Source organism: Rhamphochromis sp. 'chilingali' (assembly GCF_963969265.1).
Source record: "Rhamphochromis sp. 'chilingali' genome assembly, chromosome: 7".
Taxonomy (NCBI): Eukaryota; Metazoa; Chordata; class Actinopteri; order Cichliformes; family Cichlidae; genus Rhamphochromis; species Rhamphochromis sp. 'chilingali'.
The window spans coordinates 17,365,686-17,388,116 of NC_137934.1; the positions used below are offsets into that span (position 1 = coordinate 17,365,686).

Here is a 22,431-nt window from a genome sequence, read left to right on the forward strand (position 1 = left end):
CACCTTAAATCGTCACTCAAAGACAAGTTTCTTTGACAGTGTATATATAGATGTATCATATATCAGAGACAGTATGTTGGCATTACTAAATTTGGCTCAATGCTTACATATATGTGCAAAAAGAAAATGTACAAGCTGTGATAAGTTTCTGATAAAATGAAGAGTAGACTGATATATGAAATATTCCTTTATTGGGTGAGATGTCATAACTGCTTTAACCCTTTGACTGCCTCACCAAGAAAAATACAATGAAAAAATTATTTGTTCATATTTTCTATTCCTTTAGGTCAATAATGATCACAATCAAAAAAAAAATTTATACGCACCTTATAGTTTTTTAAATATTACCCTCTACCAAACGGTTGAGATGTCTCTCTATGGTACAACTACATAAAGTTCTACAGACATAACTAGTAGAAAAAAGTAAAGGTTATACTCCTTTTGCAAAACAATAACTACCCAATTTTGTGTTTGACCCACTTTATTGTGGTAGTAAAACATCAAACATTGTTGGATTCCATTTCAACAGTGGGCGTTATAATAACAGACCACAAAATGTATAAAACACAAAAATATTGTAAATTTGATCAAAAACTTGATCTGCAATTACCGAAAATTCATAAACATACAAATTCACTTTTGACCTGTTAACATAAACTTTTCACTGTAGTGTTGGAACAGCACTAACATTTTTTATTTTATTTTCCAGAAAATTCTGGTGGTATATTATATACCATTGCCATTTTGCATTGAAAAATTTGGGAACACACTGAAACAGTTCTGGCTCTTTTCTTTTGCCGTTCATGCAACTTCACCAATAACCCTTGATGATTAGATCTTCTGGTGGTACACTGCAAAGCATTCCTGACTGGCATTCAAGCACAAGAAAACATTGCATTTTTGGCATTTCCATCTTGAGACGCCCTTTGGACAGTAATTGCATCGGCCTCGCTTGTCACAGTGAAGTGGCCAATGCCCAAAGCAGTCATATCGCACATCTGGCTGTGGTTGTGAGGGTCTTGGGGTGTATCGTTTCTTTGGTGGTGGTGGAGAGCTGGATGATGGTCGGCCAACTTTGGATCCTGGCTTGTTGACTTGTTTCAAGCTATGCGCAACTGCCAGGCGGAATCTTTTGAGTGTGATTGGTTTCTGGTTTAGTTGTCCACATTCCCTCTTGTAGACCAGCCAGGAATTTGCAATGGACAGATCAAGCATGTAACGAAAGAGTGGCAGGTACCATCTTGTAGACTTGGCTGGGGTCTTGTACAGGTGTACCAGCATGTCAGAGAGATCTATCCCTCCCATATGCTCATTGTATCCAGGGATGAGTGATGGGCATGGGATCATAACTTTCGCCTTGGACTCTTTGCTCCAGCATTTGACAGTTGAAAAGTGGCATGATCCCAGAAGCATTACTTAGCAATCCATCTAATAAACATTAAAAAAAAAAAAAAAAAAAATTTGTAGAAATATAGTTGGTTTGATTTCCATGTGTCATTTAAAACTGTACTTTAAAAAATAATCACAGAAAGTGAGTAAATCTTTAAACATTAGAACATTTTGTAACATACAGTATTTGTCATGGAAAAATTTAAACATGTCATATTTACATGTATAGATCATTAAATTATTTATATTCAATAGTAAATAGTAGGGCTGCCACAAACGATTATTTTGATAGTCGACTAGTTACAGATTATTCTTGCGATTAGTCGACTAATCAGATTATGCATCCATTGGACGTAAAACGTACAGATTATTGCAGCAGCATGCATCTGCTCTTATACAACTATCATTAGCTTACAGCTTTAAGTGTTTAAGGTATGTGAAACTAAAAATAAAGACAAGATGATAGTTTATTAAACTTTTAATGAAATTTCAAGTTTGAAGCCACCCGAAAACAAATATAACAAAATAGCATTTTGTGCTCAGTCCTCACAACTATATTGAACTTTGGGACTATATAGTCAGTATAGCAATCTACACGAGATTATTGTTCATAGCCAGGAAAGTTAGCTTTTCTACATGTTCTGCAGAAAGGCTTGCTCTCTTTTGAGAGCAGATGTTCCCTGCTGTGGAGAAGATCCGCTCCGATGGGTGGAGGTTGCAGGAATGCACAGAAAAGATTTAGCTAGCTTTGATAGTGTGGGGAAACGTCCCTCATTTTCGCTCCACCATTTAAGAGGATCATCCTTTTTAGAAACTGTGGCTTCTTTAAAGTACAGCTGAACTTCACTTCTCACAACTTGGACATCTTGGTCCTCCTTAGATGCTTCTTCCTCATTGTCACCCTGACTGTCTGTGTCAGACTCAAGGAGGTTGTCCAGAGCAGTCTTTTCAGTTCTACCTGAACCATTGGCTGTCTGCACTTTTGCATGCTCATGTGTCCCAGCATTTGCTTCTTTGACAGCAAGCACTTCAACAGTCCCTTGCACTCTGATGACATCTTCAGGAGCCAAAAACTTCAACTTTCTGTATCTGGGGTCCAAGGCAGCTGCGAGAATAAGAGAGTTTTCTTTGTCTGCTGAGAAAGTACATATACTCCCCCATCTCTGTGTTATGCCTTTTTCTGCACTGGCAATGAAAGATTTTCCTGAGCTCGTCTCCAGTTGGCTTTGGTGTACAGCCCGTGTCAGCCCTTTGACCACCTGTGGAAGACCTGAAACCGTTGTGTACTTCTGTCCACTAAGGTAAACAGTAGCAGTCTCAAAAGGTGCCAAACCTTGCTTCAGTTCTTCAAGCAGCACCCACTGCTCTGGCTTCAAGTCGAAGTAGTGTTTCCCCCTTGGCATTACCTCGGGATCTGAAAGAGTGGCAGTGAGAGGCCAGCGCTGTTCGAGGAGTCTTTCTATCATGTGGAATGTACTATTCCATCTTGTACTGACATCTTGGATCAGTGTATTTTTCTTCACATTCATTTGCTCCTGTTTCATTTTTAGTCTTGTACTAGCCAGCTCGCTTCTCTTAAAGTGCTCCACTAGCTGCCTAGCAGCACCTAGTGCTCTGCTGATGGTGGTTTCTTTGAGAGCAGTATTGACTATGAGCTGGAGTGTGTGTCCAGCACAGCGGATAGAGGCCCATCCATGTTTTTCTTCAAGAAGTCGCATTGCTGCCACCATATTGGAACCACTGTCATGTACTACTGCTTTTATTTTGGCAGGCAAGATGTCAAACTTTGTTAGCACCTCTTCCATCCATGTCATTATATTGGCACCAGTATGCCTCTCCTCAAGAGGCATGGTATCAAGGATGAAGCTCTTCATCTTCCAATCTTCACTCAGGAAATGGCAAGACACACCAAGGTAGGCCTCTGTTGCACGACTGGTCCAGACATCAGCAGTCAGGGTGAAGAAACCTTTGACACCACCAAGGTCCTAAAGATATGAGATGATTTGGAACAATAGTAAGCATTAGGGAAATATATTACAGTATATTTTTTCATTATTAATAATGCTTGTCAGTTTATGCATTAAGATTTGAATTTACCAATTGAATAATTCAGTTACATCAAATACACTTACGTATGTTAAACATTCAACATATCAGTAAAAAAAACAAAACAACAACAACTTTCCATTACATGCTTTAACCAAGATTAATTTATTGGTTCCTCAGTCAGTAAGCTCTATATTATTTCATCATGAAATGTATTAAATTCTAATACAAATTGCTATTTTGTGTTTGTGGTGTGAGAGAGTGGAGAGAAAGAGAGACCAACCTTCTCAAAGGTAGCATCATATTTCTTTTCCATCAATTTGGTGAAGTGGGATCGGCCTGGTAGGTAGTTATCATGGTAATGTGGGTTGAACTGCTTGATCATCTCTTTGAAACCTTGATCATCAACCATAGACAGGGGTCTCATGTCCGTCACCAACATGTTCAAGATTGATTCAGTCAGGACATCTGCTTGCCGAGGTGTACATGTTGTTGGCTTGGTGACAAAGTCGTCCATTGAAGACGAACGTATTTTTTTTAGCAGTCCTGTAATGTTAACAGCTATTAATATAAGCAATAATAAGTAGTGCTCTCAGCGTTAATCTCGTCAATACGATGTTAACGCGGCAAATCCCCGTTAGCGCGAGAACGCGGTGCGAGGGCTGCATGGCACTGACTAACGGGGATTTGCCGCGTTAATGCGGTTATGGCGTTAACATCATACTAACGAGATTAACACTGACAGCACAAATAATTAGCAGCTTGCTGTTTACAATAATGTTAGCAGCTAACTAGCCAATTAGCTTACCGAGACGACTGTACCACTTCGTCGTCGGATGCCACGACGTGCTTCCTTTTTAGATGCTCGTGCATCGCTGTTGTACTGCCATGGAAGGCAAGTTCCATTTTGCAGATTTTGCATTGGACCTTCTTTTCTTTTGTTTGGTCGAGTTCCGTTGCTGAGTAGCCATGATAACGGAGACTGCTGCTTCTTCTTCATCTTTGGCGTTTAACGGTATCCTTGTAGGTGCATTTCCGCCATCTTCTGTTTCAGTCCGTTATTACACTCTTAAATCCTACTGTTATTCCTGCACCTTTCAGGATTTTACGGCATTTAAACGATGTGTCGACTATTAAATTAGGCGTCGACGATTTTGATAGTCGACGTAATCGTGACTAGTCGACTAATCGTGGCAGCCCTAGTAAATAGTCAATTTCATATGTTAAAACAACAGTTCTAAACATTAGCTAAGTTTTGCTACTCTTACCATCAATTGACAAATCAACCGTTTGGTTGAGCATGTTTTTAAAAAAATATTATGGATTTATTACAGCTATTTTCTGGTATCAAATGACATAATCATGTTCAGTAAAGACTCTGACATGTTTATACTGCAGAAAAATGTACTTACCTTTAAAATTTTTAGCCAAAACAGTCCATGTGTCCAGAGTGATTTTTTGCTTTCTGATTTCCTGGTTGGAAGGTGGCAGATGAGGCCTGCCATATCCTGACCAGAGATGGGCACGTTACTGTAATCTGATTACTTTTTCCAAGTAACGAGTAAAGTAAGGGATTACTATTGCAAAAACGGTAAATAGATTACCGTTACTTTCCCATAGAAACGCTGCATTACTAAAACCGTGATTTTTTGCGAGAATGTCTCACGACAGTGACGTAAGCGAGTGCGTGTTAGTGACAACAGCTGTGTGCAGATCAACAATGGATCACATATCGATTGTGGGAGAGAGTATGAGCGTGCAGTGTTTAAAGCGTGGAAGTACTGACCTGTTAGGTGCGGCTGTGTGCAGACAGGAAAAGGACCCAAGGTGCAGACTCCAGAGACAGATGTAAACTCAAAAACCGTTTTAATGTTAAACTCAAATATAACATAACTGGAAACGATCAAAAAATAAACTAATACCGGAGGACAGACAGAACACACAGCTTGGTAAACGGTAGATCGCAACACAGACACAGAGAAACACTGGGCTTAAATACACAGAGGGAGCAATCAGGGAATGAGTAACAGGAGGGAAACACAGCTGGGGCAAATCAGAACTGACGAGACCAAAGAAGCGTAAACTGAACACACTGAGAAAAGACGGAGACCTTCAAAGTAAAACAGGAAACACATAACACAGACTGAACAAAGACACAGACTCACATGCAGGCACTACAAAGGGAACAGAGACGTGGGAACAGGGTAGACACAAACACTGACTGAACACGGGGATATAGGAACTTAAGATACACATAGACGCGAACTAGACAAGGGGATGCAGGTGATAGGGGAGACAGAGCAACTAAAGAAGACAGAGACCTAAGCCATAAGACAGAACTCAAAGAAACCAAAAACTAGACAGTATAAATAATATCATAAACTCAAAAACCCTGGGTCGACGACCCAGGCATCCTAACACTGACCTTACTTTGAATATAATTCCATAAAAAGTGACAAAAACATTAGCGTCCATCGTGCGTGGGAAGAAAACTTCTTTTTACAGTGAAAAAAACCCCTAAACTTCCAAGCAAGCAACGACGTAATGGGAAATTCACAGAGAAACTTGCGGATTCTTCAACTGACCGCGGCACACCTGCACCAGGGTAAACCTCCGCCTACCCTGCTCCTGCTTTACAGGTGAGTCTTTGACTTTATTTATTTTCTGCTGTGTTTTACTTGCATCTGTTTGAAAGAGTGAGTGTAAACACAAAAAATATTTTATTTTATGTGCTGGAATGTGTAGAAAAAAGGTTTAAATGTTAAACTAATTTATTCAAGTCAGAGAATGTTGCATATAATTAAATTTTTTGCTTGATGCATAAAGTTAAAAGATTAAAACTGATAAAAACAAGTTAAAAAAAGAGACTTTTCCATTTGATTACATTTTGTATGATGGATTATGCAGAAAAAGTAGAATTGGGCTGAAAGATCTATCACTTTATCACCTCTTCAGGTTGTAAATCGTGTTTTTAAAAAGAAACGAAGTAATTAATTACTTTTGAAAATAAGTAATCAGTAAAGTAACGGGATTACTTTTTTGGGGAAGTAATCAGTAATTAGTTACTGATTACTTTTTTCAAGTAACTTGACCAACACTGATCCTGACACAGTGCCATCTAGTGTTTTTTTTTAGGATAACATAACTCAACCAAGTGGTAGAGATGGCTCAGTAAGGTTGAGTTAAGCTAAGTACTCCAGTTCATTATATATAGTCTCTCAAAATATGCTAAACCAAATGGTTGAGCAGGCAGTCAAAGGGTTAAGTTATACAGAATAGATATCAGAGTCGTAAACAGGCTGACTTCTGCTAAATGGGTCAAAATAGGAAGAAAGTATACGAACACATAACATCCTTATAGAATATGATGTAACACTATAGATCAACTTACCTCGAAATATCTAAAGCTCATAAACAATTACAGCAATATGATGCAACAAACACAGCAGAACTACTAAAATACTCAAAGCTTCATAGAAATGAAACAAATATGGACATTTATTTTTAGGTCCATTCTGCTGCTGATACACACTTTAGGTTTCTGAATATTAAACTTGTTACTGCCTTTCATAGTGTGTAACTTGAAGGCCCTGAGTACTTTCTCCCACACTGAAAATACTGGAATGATATAATTATTTGAACATTACCTAATAAGACTGATTCAGGACAGACAATTAGTTATTCTAAACTTTTCTAGCAGTCCTTCACAAACAGGGAACAGTCTGTCTATTCTCTCCATCTGTCAGCTGCTGCTGGCTCTTCCTTGTTCTCTTCCTCACATACTGCTGTGTTTGTCCTGGTGGTGGATCATCAGGGCTGCAAAGCCTCACAGATGATGTGCAGCAGTGGGTCCTTCATTCTGTCCTCACTCTGGACACTTGCAGTTGTCACACATGGAAATCAAATGTGTGATGAGCTGCAAGATTCAAACACAAGTGTAACTTATAAACACATGTTCATACTTTTATTACACAATCAGAAAGAAAGAAAAAGAGAGAGAGTGGGCAGTAAGTGTTTTCTGTTTGTCTCGTAGTTGTTGCAAAGATTCCTGTACAGAGAATGCAGCTGACTCTTCTTTTTCCATCTTTTGTTCCGTGGTGTCTTGTTTTTTTCAGAGGCTCCTGCAGAGACATTGCAGTTGGTGGCAGCGAGTCCTCTTTTTCTAATCATTTCTATTTGTGCTTCTGCCATTGTAGATGCTTCAGTGTTTGCGTCTGCGTTTCTCTGCGTCTGCCTTGTCTTTGTTTTAACAATCAGGTTGTTTTGTGTTTCTGACATCCGAGATCCACTAAAGTTGGTTGAATTTGTCCCCCATTGCCAGTAGAATGTGTACTTTGACATCACGGGCTGTTCATTTTTAAGTGCTGTTCCTTTGAAGTTCCATGATTGGAACAATTTAAAATAAACCTACTGTAAAGGAAAGGTATTTATTTTGTAGCACATACTGAATTAACACATTAAAAGCTGCTCTACAGGAATTGCAGTAAAAAAGAAAACAAAAGCAAAACAGTGTTAAAAAAAAACCTCACCAAAGTAGAAGACGACTGTTTAGTAGAAAAGTACAAGGCTCGTATGCGGAGTAGTGATGTGCGATACCACTGATTTTCTTTCCAATCTGATACCAAGTAATATTCAGGGTGGTATCGACGATACTGAAAGGACTCCGTGAGAGACGTCTGTCTCGCCCTAGCAGCACCTGTCCTTCTCCTCCTCTTCAGTTCGCCTCAAAATACGCTCATCATATTCTGTGATATGATTTACTCTGAGGTTTTTGACAAGGTTAGTGATTTGCCACAACCATACATACCAACCCTCCCGATTTTTCAAGAAGACCCATATGGAAAAGATATATATAAATCTTGTAAAGTTTGTATCTGTCTTGTGTGAAACTTGTATGAAAAGCATATAAGAGTGAAAACAGATATAAGATCCCTTGAAATTTTTTATAATGAAACTTGTATGTTTTGGACACTTACTAAAACAATGTATGAAAGTAATGAGAAAGTGGCCACTTTCATGAGTAAATCATATAAGTTTTTACTATTTCTTTTCCATATGGGGAATACCGAATGATAAACTACAAATTTACTCTGACTAAAATATCGATATTTTAATGTGAGAATCGATTCTAGAACATAAATGATTGGTATCGGAGGAATCGATATTTCAGGATCGATCCGCACATCACTAATGCGGAGTGAAGCGGAAAAAAGGTGCGAGAGAGAGAGGGTGAGAGAAAGGAAGAAAAAAAAAAACCACGGCTCGCGATAAGGAGCCGGCTCGCATCGTTCACGTCAAAGATCCGTCTCTAAGAGCCGTTCCGTTCACGACCGACACATCACTAATTTGTATACTCAAAGAAAAAAATTCAAGGCCCTCTTTAAGCTGAAACATTTTTTTTCATCTCACTCAACGTAAATGTAGGACTCCAGCATTACTGCAATTATTATTCGTCTGGTGAACCTAAATTATTTTCTCTCAAAATGGTCTTTGTTACAAGAACACAAAGTTATTGAGTTAAACAACGGTCCGTCCTCTTCGAAAATTTTGCGCCCTTTCAGGGTCACCTGAATGAATGCAGCTGCTGTTGGCCTCTCTGTACTTTTTGGATAAAACTACACCTTCAGGTAAGGTAACATATTCATTTTTCATATAACCAATTGTGTATTTCTCTATTAGCTGAATTAGAGCTGGGCGATATGAGATTTTTTCATATCACGATATGTTTTTTTTTCATTTCAGGCGATAACGATATCTATCACTATATAAGCCAAATAACTATATTTGTAAGATTTAAATGTGCCGTTGCTCACAAGTAAAATGTGAAATAATCAGCAGCTTGTTTTGATTTAAATATTTATTTCCCATAATAAGTTCAACAGGGTAGATGTACTTAAGAAACATGAGACTTTTTCAGATAAATAAAGGCAAATATTGCAAACTACACAAAAGGCAGCCGCTAAAGCGTTTAAGTTTCAAAATAGAACAAACGAAACAGACTAAATTGTCAATTCCAGTTAGAAACAAAATTTTAATTCTAAAAATAAATCTTAGTTTGTTTTACAGAAGAACAGACAAAACTGACTAACTTTTGTCAATATCAAATAAACTGAGAACTAAAAGGAAATTCTCAATCTCTCCTTGTTGTATAGCTTATGTCACGGGTTGCTCTGAGGATCCACTCGCAGGACTCCGGAGTGTGTTGTAACAGAGACAGTTTATTCACAAAAATCTTCACCAAGTGTATTTACAGGCAGTGCGAGGACAGTGCTATATACAAGATGTGCGAGGACGGGTTCCAGGGCTCCAGGGAAAACAAGGGAATCACACACACGCTCACGCCAACCTCTCTCCGCTAGTGACCAGCCACCTCTTACACGCTCCACACGGGGAAACACGGGGACGGGTCCGGGGAATCTAGAACAGAGAGACAAATGTTACTTTCTGAGGCGGAAGTGTGGGAAACTAGACGTGTACTGACAGGAGTCTTCACAACAATCCAGCGTTGAACAGCTGATCTCCTCCTTCTGATATACCAGCTGGTCTGATGAGGCCCAGGTGTGCATGATCCGGGAGGGCGTGGGCCGAGGGCGTGAACCCGCCATGAGTTCCGCCCTGGCAAAACAGGGGAGGGGGAGAGAGATTGCTGATCAGTGCCTTGCCAACCCTGCAGGTCGTGACAGCTTAGCTTTTCAAACAGTTTTAACAGTTACTTTAGTCTGACAAAAGCCGAATTAGCGCTTCCAGTCAGAGATTGAGCATGCACCGGTTTATTGGATTTCCAGACTTGCTTTCGGCACAATTTACAGTGAGCGCTACTCTGTTTTTTGTCAGACTTGAAATAGCCGAAATACCTTCACACTACGGAACTTCTGTGGCTCTTCCGTTCGACAACCTCTCCGGCATTGGAACCATCATCGGTTTTCTCTTCGGTAACCTTCGGTCACGCTCTCGGTTGATTTTTCTCTAGTCGGCACACTCATTTCCTCCATTACCCGGGCGGCACGGCGGCTGGCTGCTTCCCAAAACAAATACACATGTGCAACTTGGCACTTGTGCTGTACGTAACAAGTCACGTGACGTGACGCTGCGGCTGTGATTGGTTCGGCTCTGCACTACTTAATTTGGATTGGCTGTTCTTTTCTTTTTTTTAAGAGGACAAGAGCGGCGAGGCCTATCTCAATAGTTTAATTTTTCTATCGAGAAAAAGTTATTTCGCAATACATATCGTTATCGTTCTATCGCCCAGCTCTAAGCTGAATGTAGAGCACTGCTATTTATCCTAGAAGCTTGTAACAGTTGTTTTTTGAACTTTTGGTGGTGCTACCATTCTCTTCTCTGCTGGAATACTAGTGTTTTGAAAATATAGACATGACTTGTTTTAGAGGACAAATTATGTAGCCACCAACTTTTAAGTACTCTGTGCTTGTGCTAGCTTAACAGCAGCTAGCCAATTATTCAACTTTATTCAACAAATATTTATAATGTATTTCAATGGGGAGATCCTTTGAATCCTCATTCAACTTACTCCTCTTTGACCTGTATCTACTTTCACATACGTTGACCTAGAGCCACCATTCAAACTTAAAAACGAAGCCAAGACATTCAACTATTCAACTTGTATTTATCTTCTCAATAGCTATTATACTTTTTCTTCAGCTCCAGTTTAAAATTCATGCTTTTCACCTGTTTCAGAGTTTATAATGGGTGTGTATGGGACGGAATGTTGGAGGTTAGAGTGAGACAGCTTAGCTGCTAGAGTAGGATCAAGGGAAATTTTTATCTTAAAATCTTCTCTTTAAACTGCTGCTGTGTCCACAGTGTTCAGTCGACAGTCATCATTTTACCCTCAAAATGTAGCCATCGTTGCCCTCTTTCATCCAATGTCATGGTTATTGTAGTATATGTCATGGTTCTTTCAACTCTTCCATAGAGTCCAGTGTTAAAATGGCTCCTCAAAACATTCAGCTATCAGCATCCACACTGCAGTTTCTTCAGAAAATGCATTTTCTAGTTCACAATTATTATTAATCTTTATATTCATATAGCATTTTGTAAAAGAGACGGTCAAAGAGCCATGGGCTTCAGACCCTTGGTTTGAGCTTTTCAGCTAGAAGAAGAACGCTCTCAAAGCAAGTCAGAAAAAAAACAAAACATAATTGAATCATCTAATCATTAAAATGCAGTTCATTTGAGGGAAAACTCATTTGAAAGTTTTTATTGTTAGTGGCAGCTTTGAAAAATGTATAAGTACTGTGTTACAAGTCAGCGCAGCTCAGATCATTTCTCAGATCAGCTGCAGGTTCTCACATTGTTTCCTCTGCTGTTAATGTCTTCATTCACTTTATTTTCTTGCAGATACGTGCAGAAAACTGCAGGACTAAAATATGGCATCATATCACACCTAAGCTAAGCTAAGCTGTCTCAGACTTGTCAACAGGGAAACGTATGCTTCACTTTAATGGGATTCTGCCCAAGTGGTGCAAGTAATCTGTCATATTTTCACATGCTTGCAATTACCCCCTAACCTCAATCATGTAATTGCTTACTAAGTTTCCCAGACAACAAGTAATCTCTAAAACTTCTTCATTAGCAATTACACATGGCTGGGAAATTGTGAAGATATTTCTGGAAACAGACCCTAATGTTTGCTGACATTGATGTGCGCAAGAAGGGCAGAGGGATTGCAGTGTGCAGCATTAGCTGTGGGTCACAGGCTGGACTTGGCTCATTATTTGGTCTTTGACACCATGCAGAGCAGCGCACCTCGCAGAGACTTTCACCGGCTGTGTGTCCATCAAAATGTGCTGGCATCTGACGAAAGGTTCGGGTGGTGGAAGCTGTAATGGAGTTGGAAGGACACAAAGGGAAAGTAAACGGACATCCAGTAATTGTACTGGCAGTCTGCTCAGACCTGATGGAAGCAGTCAATAATTTGTTTAACAGCTACCAGGAGACACGAGGGGAAAAGCTGCAAACTTTCTGTCACTTTATGTCTAGATTGAAAATAAAGTTTTACTATTTCATGCAGATGGAGAGTTGTGGGGAAGAAAAACCCTCAAATAAGTGAAATAAAGTAAAACTTTGATGCACACCGCAGCGTTGCAAACACCTGAATGCTCCAAAGCAAACTGCCAGAACAGCTGCTTTAACAGAGGTGCTCGCGCTTACTGATGATCAGTTAATCAAGTGCATTTGAATAGCCGCACCTGGCTGCTATTTACCCTCTTAATTCTAGCGGAAGCAGTAAGGGTGTAGACACCTTTTTCACATGCCTGTATATAAGTGATGGGTATAACTACTGTACACTGCAGGACCCTGCAAAATGTCTATTTCAAGGTAAGTCTGTCCTAAAACCCTCTCTCTTCTGTTCTTATTTGTTTTCAGGCTTAAATTTAGTGACCCAAACTACCCTTGTGCTCTTAAAGGGTATTAAAAGGTCAGCAATAAAGCCAGGGGCTTGACAAAACGCTGACGTAATAGAAAACACGCACATAGTCATCTTAATAAAGGAAAATAAGGGTGAAAAATAACAGTTTACATTTCTTCAGTAAAACATTTACAATGACGTCAGGAAAGTTTTGGTTTCAGTTTGTCAGAAATCTACATGCCATCTTATTTTAATCCTCTTAAAATATACACTTACCAGCCACTTTGCTGAATACACCTACGACTTTGGGCATTAGTTCTCTGTGGCATCAAATCAACGAGGTGCTGGAAACACTCCTCAGAGATTTTGATCCATATTAACACTATAGCATCACACAGTTGCTGCAGATTTGTCATCTGCACATACGTGATGGGAATCCCCACATTTGAATTTTGTGACGTGGCTCGTTATCGTGCTGACAGCAGCTGTCACAATCTGATCGTCACAGAAGAAATCAAGACTGATCAAGCTTTTCCCCAATCTTCTATGTCTAATTTTGGTGAGCCCTGTTTTTAGTAGTCCACCTGTTTCAGGGTTTAAAGTGATGTGTAATCATAGAATCTCTTCTCAAAAGCTTAAGCTTTCACCCAGAGAACTGCTGCTCACTGGATATTCTTCCTTTTTCTGATAATTCTCTGTAAACCCTGGAGATGATTATATGGGAAAATGTCATATTTGGTCTAAAGTACCACTCTGGAGTCAGTCTCAGCATGCCAAAGAAAGTTTTTAATAGATTTATTGAAAGGCAACCAGTTTCTAATATTGAGTAAACGTGACACTTGAGACTTTGGTTTAGCAGCAACGACACAAATAGGAGCTCTGTGGATGAGGACAAGAAAAGGAACTCTGAGTTTTGCAATAAAAGGTGGAAGTTTAACAGTCTTACTTGGTGGGGTGAGCGACTGAGGCTCAGGTTGGGGCTTTTGGTGGAAAGTCTAGTTTCTAGAAAGGTGAGGGGTGTAGTGGTGGAGAATGGGCATGTTTCAGGTAAGTCTTCCCTCTAACAGGTACACAGCAAAAACTGTAGTGTTGAATCAACTCCCACAGAGTTGATTTTAACATTTTTTCAGGGTTTATATAGCTCCACACTCTACAGAGTTGAATTAACATTTTCAAAATAGTTAATTATTTAACACTTTGTCAGAGTTCCTTCTTTAACTCTTAAAACTGGGTTAAATTAACACTGAGCAAATTATTATTAACACCATGTCTGAGTTAATTTTTAACTCTTAAAACCGGGTTAAATTAACACTGAGCAAATTATTATTAACACCATGTCTGAGTTAATTTTTAACTCACCAAACTGGGTTAAATTAACACTACACAGATTGAAAAATAACACTACTTTAACTCTTTAATCTTTTATTAAGGTAGTTTTAATCCCTAAAAGAACTATTTATGTAATAGATTAACATAACTTTTTAACGACAACAAGTACAATCATGAGAATAATTTCAAGAAAACTGTACATTGTCCAAAAACATTTATTATCATGCTTCTTTTTCCCAGAAAGTGAATCAAAACATAATAAATGAAGATATAATGTACAAACTTTCATCTGCAGCACTGTATGAGTTTTGAATATCAAATGGTCTGTGACATTTGAGTTCAGTTATTTTTATGACACACCGTTCTTCAGTTTGTACTACTTTGATGAACATCACCATGCATTCAAAGTTTTCAGTAAAGAGTTTGTGTGTCAACAAAAAAAATGTCATTTTCAACCATAAGTGTATCAATTATTTGACAAAAGACTGGCATGTCTTCCTCCATTGTACTGCAAACAACGAGTCCAGCTTTGTACTCTACACCATCAATTTTAACCCAACTTGTTGAGAAAACATCTTTTGATAATAGCATTTCACTATTGACCACACTTTCACCTCTTAAAGAAAATGATTTAATTGGCCCAAACTCCTTCTGTTTAAGAGAAAAGGTTTCCCAGTGATAAGCAATGGCCATCTGATGCCGTTTAGCAAGCGATTTGGTGAAATTTTTGAAATAATCTTTGAACAACTTGTGCTTAGCTTCAAACCTCATACTCCACATATACAGTAAAGGGCCAATTTTTCGAATACAGGATGGGTAATTAATCATAAAATGATGCTTAGGAATCAAGTTTCTGTGTGGATACGTGTGCTTAAATAGTTTGTGGTGGTCAATAATCAAATTCTTCAAATATATAGTCATTCCCAGAGTGAGACAAGGTGAAAAAACAATGTTCATTATTTGAAGTAACAACAATAACAAATTCCAGTGTCTGTTCCCTGCAGGAATAATGTCACCAAACAAAAGTGGGATGTTTTTCACAAGACAGAATGTCTGGATAGAGTTCAAACCAATGCTATTGCCAGCACTGTCCAATATGATTTTAGTGGGCCAGTTTTTTCTTTCTAAAAATCCATAGTCAAAACCATAAATCCTAGAAAGCAAGTTCTGTTCTGATATGAAGTGTTGCGTAAGATACTCAAAAAGCAATTTGACCTCATACTGAGCCACACCTTCAAGAAGGTCATGCATTATATCAAATGAGTAGTTATTGCAAATATGGTAATACTGCAATGAATTGAGTGCAGAATTTCTTTTCAACCCATACAGTGACTTCAATTTAGGATCTTCCCGAAGAGACTGGCAATGTATGTCAAACAAATCTTTCCCACGAAGAATAATTTTAGGATCATCCTCACTGTACACCATTTGACAATCATTCTTCTCAATCAAACAAAGGCGACAGAAATGACGGCTACTGAACGACTCATTAAAACCAAGAATTGAGTGCATCCCTAGGTTATCTCCAGTGATCTGTGATATTGTGCCATATACCTGCTCATCAGAAAATGGAAGACTTAGCCCTTGGCTTTCCAGTTTTTTGACATCATTTATCAGTGGTTCCAGTATAACATCAAAACCATACTTTTGCAGATCTGGTGTGTGGAAAAGTGACACTAAATGAATGTTCATCAAAATGGAATTAAATTTTGGGGGCAAGTTTCTTATAACAAAATAAATACAGCCAATTTTGTGAATTCCGCATTTAGAGCCAAGAGGATTGGCTGTTTCAAAGTCATCATAGTATAGCTGAATTTGTAATGCATGCCTTTTGGCTGAAAACAAAGGGTGAGTTTTAAAGTAACTTCCATCACAAAAGTCATGATAAGCATCAGGCTCTGAGCTACACTCTCTCTGCAGGAAAACACAAATCTCTGGATTTCTAAACATGAACTTCAAAGACTCCAAAATAGGTACATATATAAAAGTATCCTTCACAGGTACTTGATCATAAGTACCAAACTTCTGATTTCGCCTGATGTCATACCTCACTCCAAGTGTTATATCTCTAGGTTCTACAACTCCCCATTTTAGATTGAAGTATTTATTTCGTTTCCATTCTGTGTTCAGATTGGTGAAAGGGTTTTCAAAATTTTCAAAACATTCATTTATTAAAGATATGCTGGAGTCCTTTGTGGGTAACGCAGAAAGAATGGCCTGCTTTGCTTCTGAGCGAAGCTCACTTGTTAATTCCTCCAAATCGCCTACAAGTGAGGATACTAAACTGTTAGAAAGGCCACTACCCTGCAGTTTGGCCACAGTGGATGCACAGATTTCTTTGGATGAATCCCTTGTAAGTACTGAATCAATGCTCACTGGAACACTGGAAGAACTAGACTCTGGAAGAACACTGGGAGAACTGTGAGGAAGATAAGAGGAATTAAACTGGTCCTCCAAAGCAGGTGAAACTGTGTCATTAGAAAAAGAAGCAATGGCTGAAGTTCGATCATTGTGGTCAACATTGCTGTGAAAACTGAGGTGCTTCCTAAAGCCTGCATAAGTTTGGAACTGAAGCCTGCAGCCTGGCTGCCAACAACATAACTTAAACTTAGGTCCAGGATAATAACCATGTTCACCTCTTAAATGTGAAATCAGCTGCTGACTGCTGAGATAAGCTCTCTTACACAAAAAACATGTCAGCATTTTAATGATTTTTACTTAGGTTGTGAGAAGAATTTCCTGGTTAAGGATTTTGGCTCTCAAGTCACGCACTCTTGGGGACTCCTTCATTTTCCCCATATCAATATTGTATACTGTTGTCTGCAGAAATGTGTAGAAATTCACAAGTGCAGCATCATAAGACACATTGAACACAAAATGAGCTTTAAGAAGCTCATCAAATGCCCCAAGGGAGCGGCTGGCCTGGCAGGGGATGAGACGCTTGTCTATGGCAACATAGAAGCTGTCGACCTTCCTCTTCTGGCGCCCAACAGCCAGGAGGTATGGCTGCTGACTCTGCTGATTCTGGAGATGCTCTTCCAAACTGCAGCAAGACTGGAGTTGAGACAAAGATACTGAGCATTAGACACAGGAGCAAGTCAGAGATAATAGCATCACAGAAATGAGTATGTAAACCTCCTTTGTAAGCTCAACTGTAATTTGTTTCATTCACCTCTTAACCAGTGACATGACAACTTATGACAAAAACTATAAATATTAAATTACCTTATGAAAGACTACAAGTCTCTCAACAGCATCAGAGGCGCTGATTTTTTGATACTTTGGTCCTCCTGGGGGTGGCGGAAGTAGATGTAACAGTAACAACAGGGAGGCCATGTCTTGGTCAAAGGCTGCGTCCAAAGAGTCACAAGAATCAATTGACAGCAAATCTTTCAAATGCAATTTTTAAGGAGAACTAGAAACACTTCCTAAGAAAGTTGAAATGTGCTGTCATAAACATTAAACTAACAGCTAAAGAAAACTGATGAAGCAAAGCTAACAGGTGAATGAATTGGTATTTATTAATAGAATCCTGATGCTATTGAACTTTAACTGCTTATAGAAAATCATATTTAACAAACTCACTTGCTGCCTCATCAAGATCACTTCCTGGTGGACTCTCTGCTGACTGCACCAATTGACGCAACTCTACTGTTGAGGTGAGCTGCTTGGCCTCTTTGATGATTTGATACCTAAAGATTGGATCCCATTTCTGAAGCAGCCTGGTAGATATCTCATCATCAAACAGGAGAGTGAAGTCTTGATTCACCTTTAAGAAAGAAAATCTACTACTGCCACATTCATCTTGAAATTTAAAGTGATATTAAAAATTCCACTGAATATTCTCACCAATCCTCTTGTATCCAAGAATCTTGGGAAGATAGACAGGATATCAAGACTTTTGTCAGGATCATTGATGACCTTCTGACGATGCTGAAAGGTCTCTCTCATCTTCTGGAAAATCAAGGAAGTGTCGGATGTATGTTTCAGCAAAGAGATGGCCTCCTGGCAAGCATCTCCATCAAGCTGCATGTCGACATTAATGGGCCTTTGGTAATTTGGGCCCCCTGAAGAAAAACACACAAACATAAAAGCATAGGTGCTGATCAGATAGGTAAATGAAAACAAAATAGTATCTAATGTAAATGAGCACATTATCTAGTTTGTGGACACTTAATTTCTTACCTCCTTGAGTAAAGCCAGTGGAGCTACTTGGTGGTGCAGATCCTCTTCTAGTCTTTCTCTGTATCGTTTTCAAACGCCAAGAAATGTATCCAGTGCTGCTTGCAGCATCATAGAAGTGTTCCTAAAATGTAAATACATTCAAAAATAATGTGTTGTCAATCTGAAAATTTTTAGAACTTAAATGTCAAGACACACAAATCCCAATGATGCACAGCATGAAAATTATGTAAACAAAGTGCAATAGTAGTGACTATACATAGCCTTTCTTGGAGTATGGGTCTTTCAGGGATGGGAACAATGTCACTACCCCTAGCGCGTACTGTTCTCTAACAGCTTTGGTGGGGAGGTGCCTGAAAAACGATTTTAAATTAACATGCTTAAGTAATGGCAAAATAGTAACTTGTATTTAAAAAAAAAAAAGATGCACAAATAGAACACACATACCCATGGCAATCAATCATGTGAGCCACTATTATATTGACCATTTTTCTTCTGGTAGCATCTGTTAGAGTTTGTGTTGTGTGATATTCCTGGAGAACCTCTTCACCACCTGAATTGGTTCCAAGTACACCTTCAATTAACTTGAGAAAAAAAAAGATGCAAAAAGTGAGGAATAGCTTTTCTACATATTAAGAATAATGAAGTAGAAAAAATACTATGAGAACTGAGTTTTGTCACAACCTTTTTAGCAGATGCTGCATCAACAGTACCCTCAACTCTTGTTTTCTTCCTGGGACCCTCATCTAGAAGTATAGTTGATGTACTTGCATTTGAGCTGAAGCTTGAGTCAGAACAATCAGATGCAGAAGACAAGGAGTAATCAGAAAATTCTAAAAGGAAAAAACAACATTATTCTGTAAGGTGTAGAAAAACAAATCTGGCTGCAGATTTTTAACTAACAAGGCAACATCACACTGCAGACCTGACTTATTTAAATTAACTGATCTCAATGTTCAAACAGCTGATTGGTCAAATTGTGTGCTCCTGATTATTTGGAACAACCAGCAGCCACGCAGCCACACAGCCCTTCCCCATGTCTGGTGTTGAGCTTGCCCCTTTAAATTTCTCACCATCACTTGAGAAAACTGTTAGGACCACAGTGCCTTGGCTGATAAGATCACTGAAAATCACTTCATCAACTTCTGTCCCTGTTGCATCTTTGTACACTACTTTTGCATCAGGTGGCAGGCAAAATCTCTCGATGACTGGAAAAGATAAGATATATCTGAGTGCACCTTTTAAGTAAACTGTTCTTGCCTCACATTCACTAAAGTGATACACCACTGTATGATTCAAGAGACTTGGCGAAACGCCCTACAAAAAATTCTGTCCCCCCAACTAAAATTAGGTAAGATATAAACAAACCTTTTTCATGAAACTGCATAAACTCAAAACGCCCATCAACCTCTTCCAACTTCACATACTTCTGCTGTTGGCAGTATCGAACCTGGACCAGCATTTTACTGGGATAAAATAATAACAAAGATGGCATAGTATTTGACATTTAGAGCAATTCAAGCACAAATGATTAAAACACTGACATATACCGTACATGGTGATTAATACTGACCATGCGTTTGAATTTCACTGCAATAACATTTAATGTTATCAAATAAACCTGTGTCTGTCCATGCAGGAGTCCAATTGATACATAACACAATACAAAATACACGTTAATCTATGGTGTAGTTTACACCAGACACGGAGTGCTACGAAGCGATTGTTTCGGTATCTGGTCTATTTTTTGCGTGGGCCACGCATGTTCCGCAGGAAGTTACACCAAGACACACAAGACAATCCAGGCAATTTTGAAGATAAAAGCTATTCTCCAAAATAAAATACTGCGATTGACAAATGCGATCAGATTTGTGTATGAAAAGAGACAATAGAGATGAAAATGAACACATAGCAAAGGAGGGGACAGCCTAACTGACTATGTTTGGGGCGGGTGTCTCAAAGGGAGAAGAGAGTGAGACAGAGAGAGAGACAGATTAGAGACAAGTCAGCGATGAACGATGTCAAAGTAAAAGCAGGAGTGACTAAAACAAGCTCTCTTCAATTATTTTTGGGATGTTATTTACTTATCAATTGTGAAAAAATTACTCTGAATAAACAGAGAAGCAAAAACGCTCATGAACTGGCGTGGAGAAAGACGTGTCTGTGTGAACAGGGGAAAAGCTGAACGTGGCGCGGCGCTTCCACGTGCGGTGTCTACCGTCACTTACGAGTAAAAAGACTGCAACATTAACATTAGCATTGGAGGCTAAATAGAATTTTCGACACATCTCCTCCTCTATTAAAGCTCGTTTTCAGCAACCGAACACCAAGAAACATCAAGAAAACCTCACTGCGCCGATAGAATACCGTGAATTTTATATAAGTTTGAATAACTTACCGTTTGTGTAAAATACTCCAAGCAGCACGGCAGGCATCCACCACGGTGTAACCAGCAGAAGCACTGTCAGCAAGTTTGCAAATTATATTATGTTTCAAACATTTGCTTTTTATTAGGAGGAGAGTCTAAGGACGGGGGACGCCCTGGGTTCATTGTTAATTGTTAAATTGGACTTTATATTGACTGTGTTCAAATGACTGATACTGGTTGAACTCTATTGCCAGTAATATTCATGTAGCCCTTTGAGGCGACTGTTGTTGTGATTTTGGGCTATACAAAAATAAATTGATTTGATTTGATATTAATAGTACAAATTGATTTTTTTTTTTTTTTACATAGCAGACATTTTGACTACACAAGTAGATTTAGATGTCATCTTGATTTACCATTTTAAGATACTCCAACAGCATTTTATTTTCTGTTGTATCATCAGGAAAGGAAGTTGATGTGAACTTAGAGGAGTTGGTGGATATAGATGAGGGAGAAGGAGGAAATTATGCTGATATGGGGCAACAGACTGATAAGCAGCCAGAGGAAGGAGAGGAAGATGAAGGAGAGGAAAAGAAAGGGGAAGGAGAGGAAGATGAAGGAGAAGAAAAGGAAGGGGAAGGAGAGGAAAAGGAAGGAGAAGGAGAGGAAGATGAAGGAGAGGAAAAGAAAGGGGAAGGAGACGAAGATGAAGGAGAAGAAAAGGAAGGGGAAGGAGAGGAAAAGGAAGGAGAAGGAGAGGAAGATGAAGGAGAGGAAAAGAAAGGGGAAGGAGACGAAGATGAAGGGGAGGAAGAGGAAGGAGGGGAGGTGGAAGCAGAGGAAGAGGAAGCCAGTCCAACCCCCAGCACTTCTGCTGTTCGTCACAAGCGTCCACTGCCCCATACGTGGAAGAAAAATGTCATCAAAGAAAAGCGTCTGAAGGGAGAGAATTACAAGAATACAATGGGACAGGAGAGACCACCAAAGGCCATGGGCCCACCATGCACATCACAGCACTGCTTCAAGTCAACGAAAAGAAGTTGTGAGCTACTGACTGAAGTTGAGAGAAGAGGAATCTTCAACAATTTCTGGTCCATGCCTTCCTGGGAGACACGCAAGGTGTATATCCAGACTGTTGTTGAAAATGTGCCCATAAAACAGAAGAAAGGTGGTGTTGATTCAAGGAGAACAACATCTCTGCTATACCACCTGCAACTCTCAGATAGATGCAAAATACCTGTGTGCAAAAATCTTTTCTGTTCCACACTTGGTATTGCCCTGAGAACCATTGGATCATGGTTAACTGCAGGCATGAAACCCAACACTCATACCCAGCCCAACCCCAAGATCAACAAGACTGGTCCTCATATGCCAATATCAGATGGAGACCAGGCCTTCCTGAAAGAGTGGCTCTCTGGAATACCTACAGTCCCATCCCATTACTGCCGCCAGGTTCCCTCTTATCAGAACAAGAAGTTCCTGGAGCCAGGAACAGTTTTGAGAGAGCTTCACAAGGAATACCAGAATGCTGCCAATGAGAATGGAAAGCGTGCTGTGAGTGAGACATACTTTCGGAAGGTTTTTGGAGAGCAGGATTACTCTGTGTTCATTCCAAAAAAAGACCAATGTGACATCTGTGTAAGCGCCAAGGTAGGAAATACAGTGACTTACAGTCAATGAAAAATGTACTACCAAGAGTGGCCCACAAGTACTATGATGATCTTCCTCATCAGTAGTATACATAGCC

At 39.3% G+C, this 22,431-nt stretch overlaps 2 protein-coding genes across 2 annotated transcripts; both read right to left on the bottom strand.

Annotated features, from left to right (window-relative positions):
* Positions 1–2,021: 2,021 nt before the first annotated feature.
* On the bottom strand, positions 2,022–3,877 carry LOC308399847 (E3 SUMO-protein ligase ZBED1-like; the record flags this gene model as incomplete). The annotated part of the gene is made up of 2 exons (XM_080887259.1): positions 2,022–3,374; positions 3,719–3,877. The coding sequence occupies 2 exons, from the start codon at positions 3,875–3,877 to the stop codon at positions 2,022–2,024; spliced, it is 1,512 nt and encodes a 503-aa protein (XP_080743385.1).
* Positions 3,878–16,206: 12,329 nt separating this feature from the next.
* Positions 16,207–20,771, bottom strand: LOC308400231 (uncharacterized protein). Its single transcript, XM_080887797.1, has 10 exons — positions 20,715–20,771; positions 19,685–19,782; positions 19,001–19,149; positions 18,764–18,900; positions 18,576–18,669; positions 18,320–18,440; positions 17,984–18,201; positions 17,720–17,903; positions 17,360–17,484; positions 16,207–17,188 (listed from the first exon to the last, which is right to left on the bottom strand). Exons 2-10 carry the CDS (start codon positions 19,776–19,778, stop codon positions 16,853–16,855), a joined length of 1,458 nt encoding a protein of 485 aa, XP_080743923.1. The 5' UTR covers positions 19,779–19,782; positions 20,715–20,771; the 3' UTR covers positions 16,207–16,852.
* Between the last annotated feature and the right edge of the window lie 1,660 nt (positions 20,772–22,431).

Bases quoted from the DNA above. Each gene is read 5' to 3' on its own strand.
- LOC308400231 (XM_080887797.1), bottom strand. From the start codon at position 19,778: ATGCTGGTCCAGGTTCGATACTGCCAACAGCAGAAGTATGTGAAGTTG. The intron at 18,202-18,319 runs GTAAGAAATTAA...GTTTTTCTTCAG, and splicing joins CACTGGCTTTACTCAAGGAG to GGGGCCCAAATTACCAAAGG. The intron at 17,485-17,719 runs GTGAGTTTGTTA...CTTTGGACGCAG, and splicing joins TGATCTTGATGAGGCAGCAA to CCTTTGACCAAGACATGGCC.